At 40.1% G+C, this 24,529-nt stretch overlaps 2 protein-coding genes across 6 annotated transcripts in view; one reads left to right on the forward strand and one right to left on the reverse strand.

The window, feature by feature from the left end:
* Nucleotides 1–16,490, reverse strand: part of LOC140714615 (hexosaminidase D-like) — a 31,671-nt gene extending 15,181 nt beyond the window's left edge. The window contains exons 1-5 of one of the 5 annotated variants that reach the window (XM_073025966.1): nt 16,321–16,490; nt 13,461–13,618; nt 9,555–9,664; nt 7,194–7,281; nt 5,578–5,742 (exon numbers count right to left, since the gene is read on the reverse strand). In XM_073025966.1, coding sequence (XP_072882067.1) covers nt 5,578–5,742; nt 7,194–7,281; nt 9,555–9,664; nt 13,461–13,589 — 492 coding nt within the window. In that variant the 5' untranslated portion in view covers nt 13,590–13,618; nt 16,321–16,490. The other 4 variants (XM_073025967.1, XM_073025964.1, XM_073025965.1 and 1 more) reach the window with 4 other exon arrangements.
* Nucleotides 15,714–24,529, forward strand: part of ogfod3 (2-oxoglutarate and iron dependent oxygenase domain containing 3) — a 120,854-nt gene continuing 112,038 nt past the window's right edge. The window contains exons 1-2 of the mRNA XM_073025971.1: nt 15,714–15,963; nt 21,899–22,113. Of these exons, the coding sequence (XP_072882072.1) occupies nt 15,881–15,963; nt 21,899–22,113 (298 nt within the window). The 5' untranslated portion in view covers nt 15,714–15,880. The remainder of the gene's footprint in view (nt 15,964–21,898; nt 22,114–24,529) is intronic.

Below are 24,529 nucleotides of genomic sequence, written 5' to 3' on the forward strand. Positions count from 1 at the left end.
AAGATCAAATCGGTTTTATTAAAAATCGCTATTCTTTTTTCAATGTTAGGAGATTATTGAATATTGTTTATACTCCTTCACATAGCACTTCAGAATGTGTCATTTTATTAGATGCGGAGAAAGCATTTGATAGAGTTGAATGGCCATACTTATTTAATGTGCTTGAGAAGTTTAATTTTAGTCTGACATTCATTTCCTGGATTAAACTGATATATCATACTCCAGTAGCCTCGGTGCTTACTAACAATCAAAGATCTCCCTTTTTTCGTTTATTTCGAGGTACTAGACAAGGCTGTCCTCTTAGTCCAATATTATTTGATATTGCTTTAGAACCCTTGGCAATTGCTATCAGAGAATTACAGAACATTTTTGGCATTAATCGTGGGACAGATATACTTAAGTTATCATTATATGCAGGTGATTTATTATTATTTATTTCTGATCCTGAGAAATCTATTCCTGCAGTTTTATCATTGTTGGCTCAATTTAGTGATTTTTCCGGGTATAAATTAAATCTTAATAAGAGTGAATTGTTTCCTTTAAATAGACAGGTTCCAATTTATGGAAATATACCTTTTAAATTAGTTAATGACTCTTTTATTTATTTAGGGATTAAAATCACAAAAAACTATCAAGACTTATTTAAGGTTAATTTTTTTACCCTTAATCGATCAGATTAAATGTTTGTTTACTAAGTGGTCACCACTATCTTTATCTCTGATAGGTCGGATTAATGCTATTAAGATGGTTATTTTATCCAAGTTTTTATATATAGTTCAAGCGGGTACCTATTTTTATTCCGAAATCTTTCTTTGCTAATGTTGATTCAAAAATTTCCTCATATATATGGCAGAATAAAAATCCTAGGTTAGGTAAAATTTATTTACAGAAGGCAAGGAAGGAAGGTGGATTGGCATTGCCTAATTTTAGATTTTATTATTGGGCAGTTAATATCCGATATTTGATATGTTGGTTAAAGGATTGGGATATATCTTTTAGCCCTCATTGGGTGAACTTGGAAATTAAATCTGTACAAGGATTTGCATTGGGTTCTATTTTAGGGACTTCTCTTCCCTTTGCTCTTTCTAAATTGCCGAAACGAATTGATAACCCGATAGTTAAACATACTTTACGTATCTGGTTTCAATTTCGGAAATTTTTTGGGTTGACTCAGTTTGTTTTAAATATTCCTATTGTATCCAATTGCTTTTTTTATCCTATTATAGACCAAGCTTATTCAGCTTGGAAGACTAAAGGATTACTACGATTTTCCGATTTATTTTTGGATAATTGTTTTATGTCTTTTGAGCAATTATCTAATAAATATAATTTGCCTAGATTTCATTTTTTTAAAAAAAAAAGATATTTACAGATTAGGAATTTCTTAAATACTGTACTTCCTACTTTTCCAAATTTTGTGTCTTCAGGTATTTTGGAGAATTTGTTTGAACTAAATCCTTTTCAGAAAGGGCTAATATCAAAACTTTACAATATAATTATGAAGATACGTTTAGAGCCCTTTTATAAGACTAAAAATGATTGGGAAAGAGAACTTAACCTTACTATCCCTATTGAGAATTGGGATAAAATTTTTCAATTAGTTAATACATCATCTATATGTGCTAAACATTCAATAATACAGTTTAAAGTTGTGCACAGGGCTCATATGTCCAAGGATAAATTGGCTCGTTTTTATTCCTATATAAATCCTATTTGTGACAGATGTCATTCTGAGATAGCGTCTTTAACTCATATGTTCTGGTCGTGTCCGCTTTTGAAAAAATATTGGAAAGATATTTTTGATATTATTTCTGCAGTATTGAACATTGATTTACAACCATATCCTATTACTGCAATTTTTGGTTTACCAATGATGGATTCACTCCATTTATCTTCTTCCGTTTGTCGAATCATTGCATTTCTTACATTAATGGCTAGAAGATCTATTTTGTTGAATTGGAAAGAAATTAATCCTCCTACCGTATTACATTGATTTTCTCAAACTATGTTATGTCTAAATTTAGGAAAAATTAGAAGTGTTGTATTTGATACTTCTATTAAATTTGAAAAGATATGGAGACCATTTATTCAATATTTTCATATGATGTAATATGACCCTGTTCCAAGCCTATTTGTTTTTCCAGTTTCGATTTTATATATGTTGAGAGGATCGGAGTTGACGACACTGATGATTTTGTATTTTTGTGAGATATTATAAACAGCCCTTTTTTTTCCATTTTTTCTTTTTCTCTTTTTTCTTTTAGTTATTAGATTAGTTTTCTTCTGCATAATTTTTTTTTCTTTTTCTTTTTTTTAAAAATATATACTATGATATACCTAGGTTTGCCTTGTTTACTTGTATATTGTATTGTTCATGATTTGGGAATACTCATTTATACTGTAATCATTGCTTACGTATTCTTTCATGTTTAGTTGAAATGTGTATGTTTGTAATCCCATTATCTTTGTATTAATTTTAATTTTATTTTGTTGATATTAATAACAATAATAAAAAGATTGAGAAAGAAAGGAATAGTCAACATAGTTTTGTCAAGGGCGGGTCGTGCCTTACAAGCCTGATTGAATTTTTTGAGGATGTGACTGAACACGTTGATGATGGTAGAACAGTACATGTACTATATATGGATTTCAGCAAGGCATTTGACAAGGTACCCCATACAAGGCTTATTGAGAAAGTAAGGAGGTATGGGATTCAAGGGAATATTGCTTTGTGGATCCCAAACTGGCTTGCTCACAGAAGGCAAAGAGTGGTTGTAGACAGGTCATATTCTGCATGGAGGTTAGTCACCAGTGGAGTGCCACAGGGATCAGTTCTGGGACCCTTACTCTTTGTGATTTTTATAAATGACCTGGATAAGGAAGTGGAGGGATGGGTTGGTAAGTTTGCTGATGACACCAAGGTTGGAGTGTTGTGGATAGTGTGGAGGGCTGTCAGAGGTTACAGTGGGACATTGATGGGATGCAAAACTGGGCTGAGAAGTGGCAGATGGAGTTCAACCCAGGTAAGTCTGAAGTGGTTCAATTTGGTAGATCAAATATGATGGCAGAATATAGTATTAATGGCAAGACTCTTGGCAGTGTGGAGGATCAGAGGGATCTTGGGGTCCGAGTCCATAGGATGCTCAAAGCAGCTGCACAGGTTAATGCTGTGGTTAAGAAAGTGTACGGTGTATTGGCCTTCATCAATCGTGGAATTGAATTTAGGTACCAAGAGGTAATGTTGCAGTTATATAGGACCCTTGTCAGACTCCACTTGGAGTACTGTGCTCAGTTCTGGTCGCCTCACTACAGGAAGAATGTGGAAACCATAGAAAGGTTGCAGAGGAGATTTACAAGGATGTTGCCTGGATTGGGGAGCATGCCTTATGAGAATAGGTTGAGTGAACTTTGTCTTTTCTCTTTGGAGCGATGGAGGGTGAGAGGTAACCTGATAGAGGTGTTTAAGATGATGAGAGGCATTGATCGTGTGGATAGTCAGAGGCTTTTTCCCAGGGGTGAAATGGTTACCACAAGAGGATACAGGTTGGGGAGCAGGTACAGAGGTGACGTCAGGGGTAAGTTTTTTTACTCAGAGAGCGGTGAGTGGGTGGAATGGGCTGCCGGCAACGGTGGTGAAGGCAGATACCATAAGATCTTTTAAGAGACTATTAGATAGGTACATAGAGCTTGGAGAAATAGAGAGCTATAGGTAAGCCTATTAATTTCTAAGGTAGGGACATGTTCAGCATAACTTTGTGGGCTGAAGGGCCTGTATTGTGCTGTAGGTTTTCTGTTTCTATATTTTAACAGAGGTAAGTGCCTGAAATGCACTGCACTGGGCACAGTGAGCCCCACCTCTGTTGATTGTGTCTACACTTCCTGATGCTGTGGGCAAACAACAATTAACATAATCAGGGGATCCTCTCACCTTTTTCATCTCGCCTCTCCCATCAGGCAGAAGATACAAAAGCTTCAAAGCACATACTATCAAAGACCAAGTCAATATTTACCCCACTGTTAGCAGACACTTACAATCTTCCAACTTACTTTGTTGTCGCAATTAGAGTCATAGAAGACTTCAGCACAGAAACAGGCCCTTTGGCCCATCTACACTATGCAAACCATTTAATCTGCCTACTCCCATCACCCTCCATACCCCTCCCACCCATGTACCTATCCAACATTCTCTAAACACTGAAATTAAAATTGCATCCAGCACTTGCACTGGCAGTTCATTCCTCTCTCACCACCCTCTGAGTTTCCCAATGTTCCCCTTAAACATTTCACCTTTCACCCTTAACCCATGGCCTCAGCGGAAAATGCTTGCTTGCATTCACCCTATCTATCTATACCCCTCATAATTTTGTACATCTCTATCAAGTTTTCCCACAATCTTCTACATTCTAGGGAATGAAGTTGAAAACTATTCAATCTTCCTTATTACTCAGGTTCTCTGTACTCCTTTCTGTACAATTTTCTCTGTACTCCTTTCAATCTTATTTACATCTTTCCTGTAGGTAGGTGACCAAAGCTGCAAACAATACTCCAAATTAGGCCTCACCAACATCTTATAACATCTAAACTCCTGCACTCAATACTTTAATTTATGAAGGCCAATGTACCATCAGCCTTCTTTATGACTATCTACCTGTGATGCCGCTTTCAAGGAATTATGGACCTGTATTCCCATATCCCTTTGTTCTACCAGTCCTCAGTACCCCACGGCTGGCTGTGTTAGACCTATCCTGGCTGGCCCTCCCGAAGTGCAGCATCTCACACTTATCTGCATTAAATTCCACCTGCCATTTTTCAGCCCATTTTTGCAGCTGATCCAGATCCTGCTGCAAGCTTTGAAAGTCTTCCTTGCTGTCCACTACACCCCCGTTCTTGGAAGAATCCACATATTTGCCAATCCAGTTAACCACATCATCCACGAGGAAATCTGCAGATGCTGGAAATTCAAACAACACACACAAAATGCTGGTGGAACACAGCAGGCCAGGCAGCATCTATAAGGAGAAGCACTGTCGTCGTCCTGACGAAGGGTCTTGGCCCGAAACGTCGACAGTGCTTCTCCTTATAGATGCTGCCTGGCCTACAGTGTTCCACTAGCATTTTGTATGTGTTGTTTTAACCATATCATCATCATCTTCCAGATCACTGCTATAGAAGACAAACAGCAACAGACCGAGCACTGATCCCTGCAGCATTCCACTAGTCACAAGCCTCCAGTCAGAGGTAACCATCTACTATCACTTTCTGGCTTCTCCCACAAAGCCAATGTCTAATTCAATTTACTACCGCATCTCGAATACCATGTGATTGAAACTTTTTGACAAATGCCTTGCTGAAGTCCATGTAGACAACATCCACTACCTTGCCTTCATCAGCTTTGCATTTTATTTGTTAACATGCACTGCATTTTTCCTACAAAGTACAATATTATATTCTGCATTGCTAACTTTTTTCTTCAATATAATTAAGTATGGCATGATTCATCAGGGTGGCAAACAAAACAAAGCTTTTTGCAGTATCTAGGTGTATACGACAATAATAAACTAAGACCAGTATCATTACCTCATCTGATCCAATGTGTATCCATTTTACGTTGTTATGTATTGCCATTATCTGGTCAATCATGGATTTTACTAATTCCATAGACTCTTCTTTGTGTGGATTGAGAGTGTTAGGGAATACTTTCACTTCACGAAGGTGAGCAAAAGCTTTATGTTTAAGTACAAACTGTAGGAACAAGTTTAAAAAAAAAAGAATATCAATGCCAGTATAACAACAAAGAAGTCATTTTAATTACATTTTTCTCTCATAATTTATTTGTATTTCTCAATGAGCAAGATCAAGCTGAATTGACCTCCCCCACCTTGAATTTCTATTTTGAATGCTTGATAGTTTAAACTTATTTAAGCTGGATGTGGAGATTCACCCTGCTGGCCCTTGAATCCAGTGACTGAACAGCAACTGGGCTGCAGATAGGCAAGACCTGGCTTGCTTTAAAGTTCTGATATATTTTCAGAGATGTTGAATTCAGATTATTACCAAGAGTTGAAGTAAACAATTTTCTAATATTTAAAAATTCTAAATAAAATTAAAAACAAAAAATTATAATTAAACACGATACAATTAAACTAAAGCAAAATAATGAAAAAGAAATTAGAGCTTCCTATGTCCTCTATTCACAGGCTTAGAATGATGCAGGTGAATGCAGGTCTGACCAGTGCACTGCCTGAAAAATAATTCTCTGGAGTTCAGCAAAAGTGCCAAGTGTCAGATACAGAGTTAAGTTATTTGATAAATCTAGACTTCCTGCACTTGAAAGTATGAACCGAAATTCAAAACTTAGACAATGAAATAGTAAATTATCAACTTTTCATTGATCAAATGTACAACTACTGAATATATCAAAGATAATTCAATATTTGAAAGTGTTTCTACAATCTCTACTTACCGGTAGATGCTTTGACCAATATTACTCTTATATACCATTTTTAAATACTACCATGATAAAATTAAGTGTCATTTTATAAATATTTCCTCATTTCCTTCAGTAATTTAATTGTAAATAAACAGGAAACTGATTTAAGATTTGTGTTAATAATTTCTTAAACACTCTGTCAGTAATTTTTAAAAAAGTTTTTGTAAATTTTACTAAGTTTCAAAGTACGTTATTATCAAAGTATGTATAAATTATACAAACTTGGGAGTTTTCTGCTTACAGGTAGCCACGAAGTAAGAAACCCAAATTAACCCAATTAAAAAAAAGACCCACACCCAATGCAGAGACAGAGGACAAAAACACAAATCATGCAAACAATAAAACCAAACAACTGTATTCAGAACCAAATTGAGCCCATAGACCCAGAGCAGGCACATAACCTCAGTTTCAGTTCATCACAGTGGTGCAAATTGCTGTAAAGCTTGCAGACACGAAGCGCAGAGGACCCAGAGCAGTCTCACAGCCTGTGTCTTGCAGTGGAGTAAACTTCACTAAAGAGTGAGCAGAATCAGCCCAAAGCTCACTTCTGGTCCTGACACTTGCCTTTTCAGTCTATCTCAGTTGGTGTTTAAAATCACCCAAACACCAGGTGATGCCCTACACTAGGACCTGGGCCCTGCTGCAATACACTCTGGCTTGTGGCCACAAATACCTTTACATTTTCTTTTGCCTCTAAACTCACCTCCATGTGGCCGAAGGTTTGCACTAATGGAATTATTTCAAACTTTAGTGTCTTGGCCAGAACCATAAGATCTTTGATGTCTGAAGGACTGCAATGTAGAAAGCATTTCTTTATTGAAAATTCATACATAATATAGTTCAACATAACTTCTCAGTTCCTATCTCCAACAGAGCTGGTTGAACTTAATTAAATTGTTAAATAACCTGCAAAAGAATAATGAGACAATCTGCTTCATAGACGAAACATGCAAGACCTCTATAGGTATTTCACACAATCACTGACATGTGACTTTGCTGCATGCCTGCTCCAGAATAGACCACGGCTTTCCGCTATGTTTAACCGTTTGTACTAACCGTCTAATCTGCTACTTTTCGTTTTGGAAGGTGCAATTTATCCACGCATACGAATGATAGAGCAGTTGAGTATCTAATTCTTAACTAAAAGGAAAGGATTTATTAAATTCTCCAGTAAATTTACTTTATACCACTTATCCCTCAATAGTTACCATACACTCAATTTCATATTAAGCACTACAGCTTGGGTCTTATTGTTTGTACATCTCAAAGAAACTGGACAAAATATAAATGGGAGACATAGATTTGAGAACATGTGTTTTGAAGTTTTTTTATGTGCCTATGAACATATTCATATTATAACACAGTCTCATCAGGAAATCAATTAGTCCATCTGCTTCATGAGCATTTAAATACAATAATTCATTTTTAGGAAAGGAAACACAGAAGGATGAAATAGTAACTTACTTATTATTTGCAATTAAAGAAAGAAGGGTTGCTAACACAGTGTAACTGATTTTACTAAAGAAATCCACAATGTATAAAGTGCAAGGAAGTGGAGGGGCAACCAGAGTCCATGTCATAGAATACTGAGAAAACAGACATCACTCACACCTGGCAGATCACATAATTGCTAGTATACAGCTTCCGGGACATATGAGTTATGCAAGCTGTGCTACTTCTAAGGTGGCTTGTGGTGATGTGATCTGCATGCAGTTATGACAATAAACACTTTGGCAAGGTCCTTTATGGGAGATTGGTCAAGAACATTCAGGATGAGGTAGTAAATTAGCTTTGCGTGAGAAACCAGAGAATGGTAGTAGAGGGTGGTGAGAGCGTGGAATGAGCTGCCAGTGGAAGTGGAGAAGGTGGGCTCCATTTCAACAGTTAAGAGAAATTTGGATAGGTACATGATGGAAATACACAGATTAACAGTTTGGCACAGACGAGACAGGCCGAACATCCTGTTTCTGTGCTGTAAAGTTCCATGTTTCTATAACCCTAATTGTTACGAATGTGCCACAACTCTGAGGGGCAGAAGGGTACAAAGTCGCCCCCTCCTTTTTGAGAATCGCAAGATCGCTATTAATTCGGGTCTGGGACCCAGGAAACGAGAAAGAATCCAGAAGGTTTTGGAATGTGTCCTGGCCTCAGCGATAACAAAACCCCTGATAATGGCTATTGTCTCTTGGAGATGGAATTGTGTATTGAGTACTGTACTATTCATTGAAGCCCCTCAGGGGATGACCAGAGTGGTCTGGTTGAGGGATTGCATCATCCCAACCTGATTGACATCTGAGACCCCGTGAGTAAGGATAAAAGAGGGTCTGGGGAACAACCCCTTTAGACGCACCAGGAGAAACGCTGGAAAGCCAGTGACAGCGTTTTATAGCGAACGCCGGTGAGGGCCCGTGTGCGTCCTCCCTTGCCAGGGTAGCAGGCTCATCACGGAAGAATGGCTTAGCTAAAGGAGAGGCCACAAGTGAACGGCCACACCAATGGGACTTCTGACAGATCAAAATCATAAAAAAAGGAAAGCCGGCAAGTTCCTAAAAATCTCTCTCTCTCCAACCAAAAGACTGCAGCCTGAATGAACTGAGTGACTTTTTAATTTCCATCGGACAATACATTATCCCCTAGACAACGATAGAGCTATTTTCTTATTATTATTATACCCGCACTTTTAGATTTAGTATTGATGACGTATATTATCTGTATGTTTGCATTGATATTATTTTTGTGTATTTTTACTAATAAATCCTGCTAAAAATAGTACCATCAGACTTCAACGGACCTCTCTATCTTTGCTGGTAAGTGACCCAGTTACGGGGTTCATAACATAATGCATTGCAAAGAGGAATGAGACCTTGTTTTATGAAAGAATGTAGTAATTTAAACAATTGGAATTAATTTTGTGTTGAATTAATTTCACATTTTAAAACACATTTTATTTGTAATCTCTTTTTTAGTTGCAAGATGTTGCTTTGCTTTACTACGCTATTTTATGGTAAAGCAGAAAAAAATTGTTTCTACTAACAAAACATTATTGTACTTGTATAACAGTCACCTGTAAGCATTTGGAGACTTTAAAACTTGTAACTTTCCCTCATACGGAAACATATCTTCATACTCCAGGAGAATACCATCTGCACCAAGGTCTGCAAACAGAGGAAAGATCTACAAAAAGAAAGTCTGCAATGGACCTGCTTCATTCTATAATCGGAAAGCCTTAATCAAAAAAGTTTGGACTATGACATGTTAAAATTCTGTTCAACAAATCTTTCCTGTAATGTTTTGATATCTTAAACAATAGAGAAAAGTGGGGTAAGTCATTTACAAGTGGGCTAAGTTACAAGTGCGTTTAAGGAAACAGGGTTTTAAACTTCCAAAATCCGACTATCTTGCTGGCAAATGTGCAGTCTCTGGTGAATAAAATCGATGATCTCAGAGCTAGGGTGCTGAATCAGAGAGACATTAGGACTGCGTGTGTCCTTTGTTTCATGGAATCCTAGTTAACCCCTTCCATACTGGATGCAGTGATTCAGTTTGATGGGTTCACTATACGCTATCAGGAAAGATCTATAGAGTCTCCCAAAAGCAGAAGTGGAGGGGTATGCCTAATGATCAACTCTTCTTGGTGTACAAATATACCAGTACTGTCCCAATTCTGCTCACCAGACCTGGAATATCCAGCACTTAAGTGCCGTCCTTTTTACCTACCACGGGAGTTCTCCAGGGTCATTTTGGTAGCAGTATACATTCCACCTGAGGTCAATATCAGTCAGGCTTTAGATGATCTGAGTAATGGGATCAACATGCATGAAACAGTGCATCCTAACGCCTTCACCATTGTTTTGAGAGATTTTAACCAGTCCAGTCTGGAAAAAAAAATCACTAGAGCAATTACCATCAACAGATCACTTGCAATGTCAGAGGAAACAGCACACTGGACCATTGCTACACCACCATCAAGAATAGCTACTGTGCTATTCCATGCCCTCACTTTGGGAAGTCTGATCACCTGGCTGTACTTCTACTCCCCAAGTGTAGGCAGAAACTGAAGACTGCAGCACTCTCTTTCAAAGACAGCCTAACATCGACCTCTGAGACAGAGATCACAGGGTCATCAGGTGCAGCAAGGATCCTCACAGCTGCAGTTGTATTCTCCCTTTCAAAGCAGGCATAGAAGGCATTGAGTTCTTCTAGTAGTGAAGCATCACTGCCATTCAAGCTATTCAGTTTCACCTTGTAGGAAGTAATGTCTTGCAAGACCTGCCAGAGTTGTGCATCTGATGTCCCCTCCAACCTCATTCAAAATTGTCTCTTCACCCTAGAAATACCCCTTTCACAGATCATACCTGGTTTTCTGGTACAGGCAGACTTGAATGCCATAGATCTAGCCATCCACATCTACAGTGATGAAATGCTTTGAGAGGTTGGTCATGACTAGCCTGAACTCCTGCTTCAGCAAGGACCTGGACCTGTTGCAATTTGCCTATTGCCACAATAGATCAACGGTAAATGCAATCTCAATAGCTCTTCCCACGGATTTAGACCACCTAGATACAAACTCCTATGTCAGGATGCTGTTCATTGATTATAGCTTAGCATTTAAAACCATCCTTCCCACAATCCTGATGGAGAAGTTGCAGAACCTTGGGCTCTGTACCTCCCTCTGCAACTGGATCCTCGACTTCCTAATCAGAAGACCACAAACTGTGCACACTGGTGATAACATCTCCTCCTCACTGACGATCAACACTGGTGTACCTCAGGAGTGTGCTCTACTCTCTATATACCCATGACTGTGTGGCTAGGCATAGCTCAAATACCATCTATAAGTTTGCTGATGATACAACCATTATTGGTAGAATCTCAGGTGGTGACGAGAGGGCATACAGGACTGAGATATGCCAACTAGTATAATGGTACCACAGCAATCACCTGGCACTCAGCGTCAGTAAGACAAAGAGCTGATTGTGGACTTCTGGAAGGGTAAGACGAAGGAACACATACCAATCCTCAGAGGGATCAGAAATGGAGAGAGTGAGCAGTTTCAAGTTCCTAGGTGTTGATCTAACCTGGTCCCAACAAACTTATACAGTTATAAAGGCGGAAAGACAGTGGCAATACTTTATTAGGAGTTTGAAGAGATTTGGTTATGTCAGCAAATACACTCAAAAACTTCTATAAAAGTACCATGGAGAGCATTCTGATGGGTTACATCACTGTCTGGTATTGGGGGGGTGGGGGGCACTACTGCACAGAACTAAGAACTGCAGAGTGTTGTAATTTTAGTTAGCAGCATTTTGGGTACTAGCCTCCAAAGTACCCAGTACAGTACATCTTCAAGGAGTGGTATCTCAGAAAGGCAGCATCCATTAACAAGGGCCTCCAGAACCCAGGCATGCCTTTTTCTCACTGTTACCATTTGGTAGGAGGTACAGACGCCTGAAGGCACACACTCAGTGATTCAGGAACAGCTTCTTCCCCTTTGCATCCAATTCTTAAATGGACATTGAACCTTGCACACTACCTCACTTTTCATAAAAAGATTTTTTTGCACAATTTTTAATCTATTCGATATGCATATACTGTATAAAGTATGCTAAATAATATTTATTTATTACTTTATTTTTTTTCTTCTATATCATGTAGTTCATTGAACTGCTGCTACTAAATTAACAAATTTCAACTCATGCTGGTGATAATTAAAACCTGATTCTGACTTAATTTTACCGTTATTTTAGAAAAGAAATGGCAGAAACTTTAGCATATTGATGAAAGAAAAATGAAGGTTATGGGTGATGTTGGAGGAAAGGGTTAATGATCTTGGAGTAGGTTAAAAGGACAGTACAACTTAGTGGGCTTAAGAGTCTGTACTGTGCTGAACTGTCCTATATTCTAAAGTACCTTTTAACATTAGAAAGAGAACATTTTTAAGATTCCGATCTTATAACAATAACATTCAGATTACTGTAGTTTTATTGCATATAAAATGTATTTACTTCAGCCTGTTTTATCTAATGCAGTGAGGATTAAATTAGCAATCAGAGCAGAACATTAACCAACGTGCCCAATGTACTCTCTTTCCTATCGTTTCTAAGGCAGGACATCAGCCTTTACACTTCGAATGGTGACTTGACTTGCAGTTTTATCTACAGTCTAATCACAGCTGACGAGTAGTTGCCCATAACAACACTTTCTTAAACACTCAAATATTACTCAGTTATATTTTATTTTACTGTGTCAAATTAATTACTAGAATCTTAGAACTTTGCAGCATTGAAGGATTCTACCAAGTACTTTGTTCCATATCTTTCTAGCAGTTTAAATATTTATATAACTCATTTTAAAAGTGTAAGCACCAAATATAATCAACATTTGAGCATCCACAAGCCTCTGAAATCTTAAAAATCCAAAGATTTACTTCATTTTGCGTGAAGGTTTGTTACCTGCTCTCAGTTTAAATATCAATACTCCTTATACTGAGACTATATTCCATTGTTCTAGATACTCCAGCTAGCTTCAACAGCTTTTTCTGATCTACTTACCAATCCCCTGCAAATCATTACGTCTCATTACGATCTCTCATTCTTATAAACTTGAATGAGCATTGGCCAAAAATACTGAACGTTTCCACATAGGATATCTCCCTTATATCAGTACTAAAATAAACCATCATTTTATTGACATCAAGATAGTGTTCTTTACTTCAAATGAAAAGAGCCCCAATTCCTCTAATCTATCGTACATAAAACTGTTAAAATAAGTAACCTTCTCATCCAATCCTCTCTAGGACTTAATACACCCAAAACTTGATACCACATTTTAAATACTGTTTCATCAATCAGATGACATCTTTCACTGCCCAAACATAACAATAACTAACTTCTTGAAGTTTAGAGTGATCTTTTGTTATACTAAGTCATTATTAAATAAAAGAAATCCATCATTCTGCTTATTAAAGTACCTCACGTAAGTAGGAGATTTTAGGTGGCGCTCCTTTCAAATCCAGATGAACTAGTTTTAAACCTAACTCTGGAGGTTTTTGCATTTTAACATCCGCTTCCATTGGTTTATCCCCTTGACCATCTGCCATTTTTCAACCAATTTAGGGCAATATACCACCTGAAGGAAATAAAATTAAATTACTTTCATGCGTTGGCTTACTTTCATCCAAATTGTACAAAACATGGCCTTGTGCACAATTCACGGCTCCAGCAAATCCTTCAAAAATGTTGTTAGTCTTTTAAATATTCAAGGAATAATATTGAAATTTGCACTATTATACCAATTAGCTAGTTGATAGTTCCACATTCAATTGAGTATTACAGACTTTGAAACAATTCTCTATCAGATGATAAAATGGAGCACAAATACATTATGACCAATTTTCTAACCCAAAATATTGAAAGTAATCTTTAATTGATGCCTAGGTTTTATACATCATAGGGAAAGTGTTCATGTTTCAAGCTGACAAACTAAAACCTTGCTATGATTGTGGACTTGCACATGAATCAGTGCTTACAGATGCACTGCAAGATAAGAGAAATAATTCACTAAGATAACAGGCAAGACAAATATGATATACTCAGTGGCCACTTTATTAGGTACACCTGCTCATTAATGCAAATATCTAATCAATCATATGGCAGCAACTCAATGTATAAAAGCATGCAGACATGGTCAAGAGGTTCAGTTACAAAAGAACTGAAAAAAATTATTATAGTCAAGTCTGCAGAAAAAATATCCTGGTATTACAGGGCTTAGGTGGGGAAGTAGTCGAAGAAATGCTGAATGGAGAATCAAACAGTTCACAGGCAAGGGAGGCGGGATATTAATAGCAGTAGATATTACACAATGGAATGCAAGGTGTCTTATTGCAAATGGTCAAGAATTTACAAAATGTGTATCAGAACTTAAAGAAAACCCCAGGTTTTATGTATACAAGAAACATGATTGAAACCCAGGGTGACTGTGCAGAACTCCAACAACAAATAGAAGTACTCAATAAGAACAGCTGTGAGTTGGAAAAGAGATTGGAAAATGGAAGAACTTATTTAAAAAGTCACAAAAGGAAAATGAATTGTTGCAAAGTGAATTGTCTACACAAGATTATAAAATGAAAACATGGAAACAATTGAACTTTGAGATCTCAGTAAACAACTACAGGCTATAATTCAAGTAAAGAAAAAATTGGAAATGGCAGACTAGAAAAACGGCAATTATTAAAAGTTAAGCATGCAGTAATTAGTATTCTTAAACAAGAAGATTTAAGTCTTACAAATAATGCAGATGTAATCAATGTAATTGAGAATGTAATTACTTGGAAACCATGTGGCAAAATTAGGAAAGAAAAGCAGTTTGCGGCACTGCTAGCTAATGAGATTAATTATACATCCTGTGGAGGGCAGTAATATGCCTAGATGTGTCTAAACTGCCGGAAATAGAAGAGGAGGAAGAAGAGGAGGAGATTCAGTTATTGTTCAGACCGAATATCAGAATGGAGAAGAAATGTGATCTGACTGTGGGTACCAGATCTGAAACTGCTGACATCTGGGGATTTTCACAAACAAGTCTCTAGATTACAGATTGGTATAAGAAACAAAAAAAAAATCAATTCAGAGGCAATTCTGTGGACAAAAATGTCTTGTTAATGAGACATATTAGAGAAGAATGGGTTCAAGTAAACAGGATGGCAACAGTAAGTAAAATAACCACGCGTTAGAACAGCAGTGTGCAGAGCATCTCTGAATGCACACGTCAAACCTTGAAGTGGATGGGCTGTAGCAGAAGACCACGCCAGGCTTCACTCCTACATTTAAGAAAGTGGCCACTGAGTGAATGTTTTTGCAAACTCACTCTCTGCTCTACGTTGACAAATACAGTACAGTGCAACAATCTCGAGTTATAAAGGTGCCTAAGACTTTTGCAGTGTACTGGTGTCTCAGTGCATGTGACAACAAAAGAAATCCCAATTTGTTTTCCTTCCGAGAACATGCCAGATATACACCAACAGTCCAAATACGCGATTAAACACTAGCCATACAATTTAAAGCTTCCCAAAAGGTCCAAGAACACAAGTAAATGGGAGGATACCTTACCTTCTCAGGGTAAGCAAGGCAAGGAATAGGAAATAATATACTCCCACCCCAATCGATTAGAACCCTCTTTATTGACGGACCACTATCAGAATTCCCAGCGATGACCGGGCTGGCACCGAGCGTGTGGTTTCCGAAGGGAGAAACCCCGCCCTCAGGCTGCAGCAGAGCATCGCGCCTCGGCCTGGTACCGGAGCTCGGCCGCCTGTATCCCAGGCCGGTGTAGAGTCGTTGCCCTCCCGCCTGTGTCCCCGCCCGGTTCTGGGACGTTCCCCTCCCCCATCCCGCCATGTCGGCGCTTCGCAGAGGAAGTTCGAGAAAAGCAGAGGAAAGGGGAGGCCGCAGTCCGCACGCTGACCAGGGCCGGCCCAGGTAGGCGGAGCGGCGCTGGGAAGGCTGGGGAGGGGGCAGGGTGAGCGTGGAATTGGGGGGTTTAACCGCAATCGCGGTGCCGCCTACGCACCGGGTCACCGTCTGCTCCTGTCCCGGGCTCTGCGCGCGTCCACTGCGCATGCCTGTGCCCGCTCATCCGGCCCGGGCCGGTGGAGACCGGCGGGCGGGCGGGCGGGCGCTCGTAACGTCTGGATAGCGCGCAGGCCGGCACCGCTCCGTCCCACAGACGGTCGCGATCTGTCAAACCTCGCAGCTACCGCACGGGTCGGCAGTTTAGTCGGGGGTTGTTGCATCTGTGCCTTACCACAACCGTTCGCAGGTCTCCATTGCACTTACCTAACTACAAGGGTCAAAATGAGCACTTTTATACTTTTGCGTACGGGCCGGTCAGATTGCTAGAGGTCATAAAAGGTCAGCACTGTACATTGCTCCGTGTCATAAATGAACATGCAATGGCTGCAGGAAATCTTTACATTTGTCTCTTATAGGGTCTCGCGATCATAATCCTTATGGTCAGAGGTGTTCACTGCATCTATTATGCTGTAGGAGTGCAGATTAATTTTGCTGCATCAGCAGTAATGCGTATTCATTGATCAGGGTTGCTTGTCAGAACGGCATGCAGTGATGTTCACAGGTCATTACAAATGAGTGACTACTGTAGAGGTTTACAATGGATTCACCGGTATTGTTTTTTTATTATCAGAGCAGAATTAAGCCATTTGGCTCATTGAGTGTGCTCAACCTGCAAATTAACCTTTAGGGAATCCTGGATGGGGACACCAATGATTTTTGATTTTTTTTCCATTTAGAAAATAGTCTATGCCTTCATTTCTTCTGAAGTGCATTGCCGACACTGAGAAGATCATCGGGGTCTCTCTTCCCGCCATCACAGACATTTACACTACACGCTGCATCTGCAAAGGAAACAGCATTAGGAAGGAAACCCCATGCACCCCCTCATACAATCTCTTCTCCCTCCTGCCGTCTGGGAAAAAGCTCCGAAGCATTCGAGCTCTCACGACCAGACTATGTAACAGTTTCTTCCCCCAAGCTATCAGACTCCTCAATACCCGAAGCCTGGACTGACACCCACCTTGCCCTATTGTCCTGTTTATTATTTATTGTAATGCTTACACTGTTTTTGTGCACTTTATGCAGTCCTGGGTAGGTCTGTAGTCTAGTGTAGCTTTCTGTGTTGTTTTTTTTTACGTAGTTCAGTCTAGTTTTTGTACTGTGTCATGTAACACCATGGTCCTGAAAAGCGTTGTCTCATTTTTACTATGTCTGTACCAGCAGTTATGGTCGAAATAGCAATAAAAGTGACTTGACGACTTGATATTCCATCTGCTACTTCTTTGGGTAGATGGAGCTCGTCAGCCTGGGAAGGCAGTCCCATCAAAGAGAGGGAAAACTCTGATTTCAAATCTCCGCTGCCTTGCGGCCATACCCACTCATGGGAAAGGCTTCGGGAGTATATCTTGAGGACAAATCTGGAGCTGGAGCCCCTAAGGCAGTCCAACGTTGCCTTCAGCCTCGTTCTGTTAACTCCTGTCACGACACTGGTGCCAAGCTGTATCGACCCTTGCCCTTCCCTTGGACAACATTGGTGTCGTGGAAAGGGGAGACTTGCTGCATGGGCAACTGCCGGTCTTCCATACAACCTTGCCCAGGCCTGCGCCCTGGAAACCATTCCAGGCGCAGATCCATGGTCTCGTGAGACTAACGGATGCCACCACTTCTGTACACATTCTCCTAATCTGTCTTAGTCTTGCAGCCTCTCTGGTTTCTCAACACTACCTGTCCCTCCACCTATCTTTGTATCATCCACAAACTTGGCCACAAAGCCATCAATCCCATCATCCAAATCATTGACATGTAACATAAAAAGAAGTGGTCCCAACACAGACCCCTGTGGAACACCACTAGTCACTGGCAGCCTAACAGAAAAGGCTCCCTTTATTCCCACCCTTTGCCTCCTGCCAATCAGCCAATGCTCCATCTATGCTAGTATCTTTCCTGTAATGCCATGGGCTCTTAACTTCTTAGCAGCCTCGTGTTCAGCACCTTGTCAAAGGTCTTATGAAAATCCAAGTACACAACATCCACCAGCAGATTTGTCAGGCAATATTTTCCGTTAAGGAAATCATTCTGACTTTGGCTTATTTTATCATGTGCCTCCAAGTACCCTGAAACTACATCCTTAACAATCAACTTCTACACCTTTCCAATCACTGAAGTCAGACTATTTGGCCTTTTATTGACCTTCTCCTGTCTCTCTCCCTTCTCGGAGTGATATCTGCAATTTTCCAGTCCTCCAGAACCACGCCAGAATATTGATTCTTCAAAAATCATTACTAATGCCTCCACAATCTCTTCAGCCACCTCTTTCAGAATCTTGGGGTGTAGATGTTTATCAAGATAGAGCAAAAAACTTTTTATCGTGAGCCATCCAGGCAGATCAAGATATTTTCAAGCACTTTGAAGTAGCAGAAAGAAAACAATGCAGAATATAGTGATGCAGTTGTAGATAAAGTGTAATGCAGGGTAACAATACAATGTACAAGGCCACAATGAAGTGGATATGGAGTTTAAAAGTGAGCCAGTTCAAAAGAGTGGTCCTTTGAAAAGTCTGATAATAGTGAGATAGAAGCTGCCCTTGAATCTAGTAGTACAAGCTTTTAAACTCTTGCATATTCTGCCAGAGGTTTGGAGGAGGGTGTAGAAGAAGAGATAATGACAAGGGTGGGGGAAGTCCATGAAGTTGTTTTTTCTGAGGTAGTGGAAAGTGTAGCTGGAGTCAATGATAGGGCGACTGGTTTGCATAATGATCAAGCTAATGCAAGTGCTTTTTGTCAATTGCCTTGTCTATACGTGGTATTCTGGAAGCAGAGGAGTACCAATTGCAATGGATGAGCTTGGAGTAGGTGCAAGTCAATCTCTGCCTCACTTGGAAGGGCTGTTTACGTTCCTAGATGGTGAGGGAGGAGGTGTAGGGACAAATATTGCGCCTTCCACGTTTGCAGTGGTCAGTGCTGGGGACGGGGATGGAATAAGGGACCAGGAGTCCCTGAGAGAGTAATCTCCGCAGAAAGCAAAAAAGAAAACAGGCTTTTTGAAAGACTTGAATAAACTTGTAGAATGGGCATGCTGTCAGCAATGTGTATGATTATGGCTCAAGTGGCATAATTTGATAAGGATTACGAGCACACTGACCTTCAACACCGAGCCTTAACTGTTGCAGAGGAGCCAGTTATGTAACCGGTGCAATTGCGAGTGAATTCTGTTTGCTGTTTGGATTATTTTGTGTCCACAGGCAGAGTTCCTGTGGTGCTTGTTTTCTGTTCTAAGATTTAGTTTACTCACAGGGGGCAGAATGGAGAACACTGATCCAATACTCCCTAGGACTGAGTGTTATTGTTAAGCAAGTCTTTATCAACGCATTAACAAGCCCAAATAAATGATAAGCCATGATATTTCAAAGCTGAACATGCAGGCTAAACGGTTCTCTAGAAATGATCAGAGTGATAGTGACCCAGTGGAAGTCTTTTGTGTCCCCAATTTTGCCTTCCTCTCGAATCCTTTAACCTTCTTAAGATATCTGCATTTATTTATTCTGATGTTTTATCATGCCTTAATTGAATAGCTTCACCGGAAGCACTGAACACAGAAAATGACCCACAGGTGAAGGGTCGCCTCACCTGGGAGGACTGTTTAGGTCCCTGAATGGTAGTGAGGACGGAGGTGTAGGGGCAGGTGAAACACTTGTTAGGCTTGCAAGGCTAAGTGCCAGGAGGGAGATCAGTGGGAGGGATGAATGGATGGTGCTCCTGGTGTGGCTTTCTGTATATCGGTGAGACCTGATGGAGGCTGGGAGATGGCTTCGCTCTGTCTGCCAGAACAAGTGGGATCTCCCAGTGCCCATCCATTCTAATTCCACACCCCATTCCCATTCCGATATGTCCATCCATGGCCTCCTCCACTGTCATGATGAGGCCACACTTGGGTTGGAGGAACAACACCTTATGTTCCATTTGGGTAGCCACCAACCTGGAGGCATGAACATCGATTTCTTTAACTTCTGGTAATGCCCCCTCACTCCCCTCACCATTTCCCGTTTCCTTTTCCCTCTCTCACCTTATCTCCTTGCCCGCCCATCGCCTCCCTTTGGTGGTCCTTCCATATTTTTTTTCTTCCATGGCCTTCTGTCTCTTTCACCAATTAACTTCCCAGCTCTTACTTCACCCTTCCCACTCCAGATTTCATCTATCACCTAGTATTTTTCTCTCCCCTTCCTCCCCCCCCCCCCCACCTTTTAAATCTACTTCTTAGCTTTTTTGCTCCAGTCGTGCCAAAGGATCTGTCTCAGCTCAAAACATTGACTACTTTTTTTCCATAGATGTTGCCTGGCCTGCTGAGTTCCTCCAGCATTTTGTGTGTGTTTCTTGAAGAGTCTGCATTTTGTGTGTGGTGCTCGAATTTCCAGCATCTGCAGATTATCTCGTTTGTGATTTTGCAAACCATACCTCTTAGTCTGTGCTAAACAGACAGTATTGTTTATTTGCAAAGTTGTGCTTTTAACTCAATTTACTGCTTACAATTTACATTAAGAACTGAAGACTACCTCTGCCTGAATCTGCTATAATCACATAACTTGAGAATACTTCTTAACAGTGATCATTCCAAAGTTCAAAATAAATTTGATGAGAGGCATTGATCGTGTGGATAGCCAGAGGCTTTTCCCCAGGGCTGAAATGGCTAACATGGGGGTGGGGGCACAGTTTTAAGGTGCTTGGAAGTGGATACAAGGGGTTGTCAGAGGTAAGTTTTTTACAGAGTGGTGGGCCAGCTATAGTGGTAGAGGCGGATGCAATAGGGTTTTTTGAGAGAATCTTAGGTAGGTACATGGAGCTTAGAAAAATAGAGGGCTCTATGTTAGGGTAATTCTAGACAGTTTGTAGAGTAGGTTATGTGGTTAACACAAGATAGTGGGCCAAAGGGCCTGTAATTTGCTGTAGATTCTATGATTCTATAAATTTATTATTCAAGATTGTTTAGTCTCATTTCCAGTACATCTGTGTAAAGGAGAATGAGATAATTGTTTTGGATCCAATGCAGCACAACAAAAACCCACAATAAAATGATTAAATAAATAAATAAATATACTGTCTACCAAAATAGATTAATTGTATCTCCATAAAGTGAAGCTATGTACAGGATTGTCTGTACATAAGGTGACTGACAGGAAATGATAAAGTAGTGGTGGTGGGGTGGGTTAGTGGGTGGAGGTGTTGATCAGTCTTACTGTTTGGGGAAAGTAGCTGTTTTTGAGTCTGATGGTCCTGGTAGTGAACACTATGCTTCCTCCTCTCTGATGGGAGTGGGAAAAACAGTCCATGAGCAGGGCGGGTGGGATCCTTATCAAAGTCACCGTATACTACTCTGAGATTCATTTTCTTGCAGGTGTTCACAGTAGAACAAAGGAATACAATAAAATCTATAGTTCAATACTCAAAGCTCTTTCCTGAATCTGATTCTTCTTTAGTATTCCCTCTGAGCAAAGTTTTTATATCCGGCCTTATAGGTTTTTGCATGCTCAGTGCTTGGCAGTATTCCCTGAAGAATCATGGATATTCAATTATCTTAAAAGTTTTGTGTGGAGTTGTCTTGCTCTAGAAGCAATGTAATGTTTCCAGACAATTGGCATAAAAATTGATATTTAGGATGTCAATTTACTTGTTTTGTAAATGCGGTAGTTGTATTTCTATTTCAGAAACTAGTGACAAGTGGATAAACAATTTAGTATTTTGAATTGCTAATAAAATTCATTATGTATTTGATAATTGTGTAGAAACTGTTAACTCCCAAGTTATCCTACAAATTAATAATATGTTAAATTTTTTTACTTTATTTACAGTATCAAAAGGAACAAATCCAAGCAAGCAACCTGGTGGAAGTGGTTTGCAGTTCTGATATTAGTTACTCTTTCTGTGTTTTGTTTGGTTGTGCTTTGGGATTATCTGGACGAGAACGATTCTAAAGAAGTGTTTGCTCGGCAGACTGATATCTTAGAAGGAAAATTTTTTGAAGTACCATGTTCCAAAGATTATGAAAATTACCAACAGTTTGCAGGTCAGTATTTGATTCTTTCTATAAATTAGATTCTGCTGATACAATTTATCCGCAGAATCAATATGTATTATCTGTAACTGATGGCCAGCATACTGAATATTTGTCAACCTGGTAAATTTGCAACATAGGACTGTCTTTATTCCAACAGCATCATGGACAGAATGAGGCAATCTTATCATCAGCTTCATGATCCCGCCATATCTAATCATGAATAGTGGTGGGCAGTTTAGCAGTGAAGCCAAAGAGACTCCAATAGTGACCAGCCTTGTATGTGAATGGTAAAGTCAAGGCTGAAGCTAGACAATACTGTGGGTATAATACTGATGACCTGCGTTCCATCACCAGCTGTGATTCTAACTAAGCATTACTGTTGAGTATAACACTGCCATACACCTGGCAGTTTGGGAAATTTACCCAAAAATTGCCCTGCTTTTTTGTGGACTGCTGGTCAAATCTAATCTATTAGTCTCAACCATCTTACAGTGATGGAAGCTGTTGTCAACCGTGGTTTTTAGGGGCATTTACTCACCAATAAATTGCTCCCCAATGCCTAGTTCCAGTTTTGCCATGAGCATTCTGCTCCAGAAGTCATCATTGTTTTACTGCAAACAGTAAAGTGATGGAAGGAGTCACCTACTACGCCATCAAGTGCCCCTTATTCACCAATACTTTGCTCAGTTTGAACTTTGCCAGGATATGTTGGCTCTATACCTCCTGCACAGCCTTGGTCCAAACATGGACTACAAAACTGAATTCCAGAGGCAAAGTGATAGAGACTGCCCTTGTCACTAGGAGGAAGATTTGACCAATTGTGGCATCAAACAATTCTGGTCAAAGTGAAGACAGAGCGTCAAGGCTCAATCATTCAAGTGGTTGGCCATTCCTCACACAGAGGAATGTTGGAGGTCAGTCACCTCATCACTGCTGCAGTTCGTTGGGGCAATACCCTAGACCCAGACATCTTCAGTGACTTTTCAGTGATTTCCAACTCCCCTCCCATCAAGGGATTAGAAGGGGGATGTTTGCCAATAATTTTGATTTCCCTAGACATTAGCATGTGCAGCTATGAGTTTTTTGTTTGAAGTTTTGGTGTTGAAACACTCCTGGTGTACTTCAAGTATAAACATGACACCTTTCTACTCTGAAATTCAGATCGCAGCCATATTGATTCTTTCTGTACTTCAAACAGCATCCACTTGAAAGCTTCTCTGTTGGATATGTTGAAGAGCAGAAATGGTGGCAGTACGAATGGGGTGAGGTGGGATGGTATGATAATTGAGCTACAGTGTTTGTATCAACAGTGATCTCTGTTGTCCAGCCATTTTAATTCCACTTCCGATTCCCACACTGCCTTGTCTGTTTATGACTTCATCCACTGCCAAATTGAGACTAGATGCAAAATAGAAGAACAGTACCTAATATTACACCTTGGTACTCTCCAACCTGACAGCATGAATGTTGATTTCTCCACTAGTAATCACTCCTCTCTGTCCTTCTGTCCTATCCTCTTTTTTTACCCACTGGTTCCCAACACCCTATCATTTTCCTCTCCCAGATCACTCCATGTGCCTATCACCCACACGTATGGTGCGGCACAGTAGCCTAGTCGTTAGCGCAAAGCTTAACAGTACCGTCAACCCGGGTTCAATTTTCGCCAGTGTCTGTAAGGTGTTTGTGCATTCTTTCTGTGACCATGTGGGTTTCCTCTGGGTGCTGCAGTTTCCTCCCACAGTCTAAAGACATACTGGTTGGTAGGTTAAATCAGTCATTGTAAATTCTCCTATGATTAAGCTAGAGTTAAATTGGAGGTTGCTGTGTGGTACAGCTCAAAGGGCTGGAAGGGCCTTCTGTGTTATACCAAAATATACCCCTCCCCCACACTGGTTTCCCTCCCCATCTCTTTCCCTCTATTCCATGGTCCACTGTTTTATCAGATTCCATCTTCTTTGGCCCTTTGTTACTTCCACTTATCGCTTCCCAGCTTTTGACATCACGCCCCCTGTCTTCCTTCTCTCACCTCCCTATCAACCCCCTCACTGGGATCCACCTATCACCCGCCAGTTCTTGCTCCATCTCTTTCACCCACGTTTTTGTTCTGACTTTCTCCTTTTTCTTTCCTCCCCTGATGAAGGGCCTCAACCCAGAACCTTGGCTGCTCATTTCCCCCCATGGATGCTGTCTGGCCCGCTGAATTCTTCCAGTCCTTTGTATGTTACTCCAGATTTCCAGTATTAGCATTCTTTTGTAGTAGATGTGTTGGGATGTACTTAAATAAGGCATGTTTATTAAATCAAACTTTTCTTTGACATAGATACTCAAAAATGAAGTGTTTGCCTTTGAGTTAGAATTGTGGGTTTAAATCCCAGGGTGAGAGGATGCCTACATTGAGATATCTGTATATACCAGATTTCAAGCT

The sequence above is a fragment of the Hemitrygon akajei genome, chromosome 22 (genome assembly GCF_048418815.1).
Source record: "Hemitrygon akajei chromosome 22, sHemAka1.3, whole genome shotgun sequence".
Taxonomy (NCBI): Eukaryota; Metazoa; Chordata; class Chondrichthyes; order Myliobatiformes; family Dasyatidae; genus Hemitrygon; species Hemitrygon akajei.